The following is a 2897-nucleotide window of genomic DNA, read 5'->3' as shown; positions in this document are numbered from 1 at the left end:
TGAAGCGGGGATGACACTGAAATAACAACTGATTCCCGAGTGCCGAAATCAGTTGTTCTCGTCTTGTGATTAAGACACCTCTTTGTCATGCAATTACATTTAAAAATGAACTCATCGCAGGAATGGTAGGTGGAAACTGATTTATGCCTATTGAGTTATTTGTTTGGAATTTATTGTTTCAATGTTTAACATTGTTTCTTGGAATGTCAACGGTCTTAACGACCCCGATAAGCGCTCGAAACTTAAGAAACTTGTCAAGTTGTGGAAGCCTTCTGTCCTTATAGTCCAAGAGACAAAACTTAGTAGTTGCAACAATCAAATTTTGTGCCAATGTTGGGGTGCAAATCCTTGTAGGTGGATATGTTTAAATTCGCGTGGAAGGTCGGGTGGTATTTTGTTGATATGGAACTCGGATATGATCGAAGTGGATGATTTTATAAAAGGTATTTATACTATAAGTATATTGTGCCGTAATATGGAGGATAATTTTAGATGGGTTCTTACCGGTGTTTATGGCCCTTGCAATATGAACGAAAAGAGAAGATTTTGTACGGAGTTGGCTACTTTGCTTGGCTATTGGGATGGTTTGCCATGGTGTATCGGTGGAGATTTTAATGAAATTAGAGTAATGGGAGAAAGAAGAGGATGTCTTGAGCTTATGGATTTTCCGATTTCCGGAGCGAAGTACACATGAAGTAGACCTCCTAACAAGAAGAGTAGAATTGATCGGTTTTTGTTTTCCTCGAATTGGGAAGAGCATTTTCCCAATCTCACCATTAGGCGGCATGCAAGGCCATTTCCAGACCACTTTCCTATTGAATTGTGCTCTATTGTGACGGACTGGGGCGCTTGTCCGTTTCGTTTTCAATTATCGTGGCTAGAAAATACTAACATCATTTCTTTAGTGAAAGAATGGTGGGAATCCTTTTCTTTTGTAGGTACCGCAAGTGCATGTTTTTCAAAGAAACTATATTCCTTAAAAGAGAAATTGAAAATATAAAATAAAGAGGCTTTTGGGAGTATAGATCGGGCTTTTGATGCGGCTCTCGAAAAGATGCAAGCTTTGGATGATATTAGTGATGATAGAATTCTAACCGACGAGGAAGACGACATGCTCGTGACGGTGAAAGTTGAGTTTGAAAAGGCTCATAGACGTAAGGAAATTTTCATTCGTCAAAAATATAGAGTCAACGCTATTCGTGATGGGGATAGAAATACAAAGCATTTTCATCGTTTGTTAAGAAGGAATAGAGCAAGAAACAACATCAACAACCTCCGCATCAATGGTATATGGAGCGGGAACAAAGATGAGATTAAAGAAGACATTGCGAATCACTTTGAGGCAGCCTTTAAGGAAGTGTCTAATCATAAACCGAGAATTAATAATATGTGTCTAAAGAGTATTGATGAGAATGCTAGAGTTTGGCTAGAGAGGACTTTTAGTGAAGAAAAGGTGAAGAAAGCGATTCATGATTTGGGGGTGCATAGAGCTCCGGGTCCGGACGGATTCCTTATGAAATTTTATATTGTTGGGTGGGAGTTCATTAAAGACGACTTGATGAAGGTGTTTAAAGATTTCCATGATAACAATATTCTTGATACTTCTCTAAAGAACAACTTTATGGCGTTAATTCCGAAGAAAATTGGTGTGGAGGAGGTAAAGGATTTTCGGCCACTTAGCCTCATAAGAAGCGTATACAAAATTATCTCCAAAGTACTAGCGGAGCGATTAAAGGTATATCTTTTTATATTGATCTCTCCTTCTCAATCTAGCTTTATTAAAGGGAGCCAAATTTTTTAGATGGAGTTTTGATAGCGAATGAATGTGTGGACTCTAGACTCAGTCAAAAATTACCGGGGTTAGTATGCAAACTAGACTTTGAGAAGGCATTTGATAATGTGAATTGGAACTTCTTAAATGAGGTCCTATTTAAAATGGGATTTGGAGGTGTTTGGCGTGCTGGGATACGGAATTTCTTATCTTATTCAAAATTTTCGGTTCTCGTGAATGGTACCACTCATGGGTTTTTTGGTAGTGAGAAGGGTATTCGTCAAGGTGATCCTTTTTCTCCTTTTCTTTTTACCATTGTTGGAGAGGTTTGAGCCATATGTTGAGTAAGGCACAATAAGTCGGTAAAATTTCGGGGTTTTCGGTGAAGAACGAGGGAACTAAAGTTAACCATCTTCAAATTTCCGATGATACCATTGTCTTTCTTGATGCAAAGCGTGAACAAGTAGATTCTCTTCGGTATTTACTTATATGTTTTGAGTTAACCTCGGGCTTAAAAATCAACTTTGCTAAAAGTTGTTTGTTTGGAGTATCTCTCGATGAAGACATTGATGATTTTGCTAATATGTTGGGGTGTAAGAGGTCAAACTTTCCAAGCATCTATCTCGGCCTTCCTTTGGGTGATAAAGTTAGTGGCACACGAAAGTGGGAAAAAGATTATTGAATTATGTTATTCGATATTTTCATCTTGGAACGGGAGAACGATATCAAGAGGAGGTAAGTTGACTCTCATCAAAAGGGTTTTAGCTAGTTTTCCCATTTATTATCTATCAATATTTCTTGCACCATGATCCATTACAAATAAGATTGATAAGATAGTAAGAAATTTTCTTTGGGATGATGATTCTAATAAGAAAAGAATTCATAATGTCGGGCGGTCTATAATCGTTAAATCTTGAGAAGGTGGTGGTCTTGGAATCCGGAAGTCTAAATACATGAATTCGGCGCTTCTCAAAAAGTGGTGGTGGAGATTTGGAATGGAAAAGATGCTTTTTGGAGAAAGATAATTGTGGAAAATTTGGAGAATCATCAACCGGTTGGGAAACTCATAAACCGAAAGGACCAAGGGGGTGTAGTTTGTGGCACAATATTTATAAGGAGTTAGAGG

The 2897-nt window shown here is 38.0% G+C and overlaps 1 protein-coding gene across 1 annotated transcript; it reads left to right on the top strand.

Annotated features, from left to right (window-relative positions):
* The first annotated feature begins 1054 nt into the window (after nt 1–1054).
* On the top strand, nt 1055–2103 carry LOC113272788. The gene is made up of 2 exons (XM_026522586.1): nt 1055–1646; nt 1802–2103. Exons 1-2 carry the CDS (start codon nt 1055–1057, stop codon nt 2101–2103), a joined length of 894 nt encoding a protein of 297 aa, XP_026378371.1.
* The last annotated feature ends 794 nt before the right edge of the window (nt 2104–2897 follow it).

Source organism: Papaver somniferum, chromosome 4, assembly GCF_003573695.1.
Source record: "Papaver somniferum cultivar HN1 chromosome 4, ASM357369v1, whole genome shotgun sequence".
NCBI classification, from domain to species: domain Eukaryota; kingdom Viridiplantae; phylum Streptophyta; class Magnoliopsida; order Ranunculales; family Papaveraceae; genus Papaver; species Papaver somniferum.
This window is presented reverse-complemented; position numbering and strand designations above follow the sequence as displayed.

What these genes read in the sequence shown, in the direction of transcription:
- LOC113272788 (XM_026522586.1), top strand. Translation starts at nt 1,055, where the DNA reads ATGCAAGCTTTGGATGATATTAGTGATGATAGAATTCTAACCGACGAG. An exon ending in GTTAATTCCGAAGAAAATTG is followed by an intron (nt 1,647 to 1,801) that starts GTGTGGAGGAGG and finishes CAAATTTTTTAG; the next exon opens with ATGGAGTTTTGATAGCGAAT.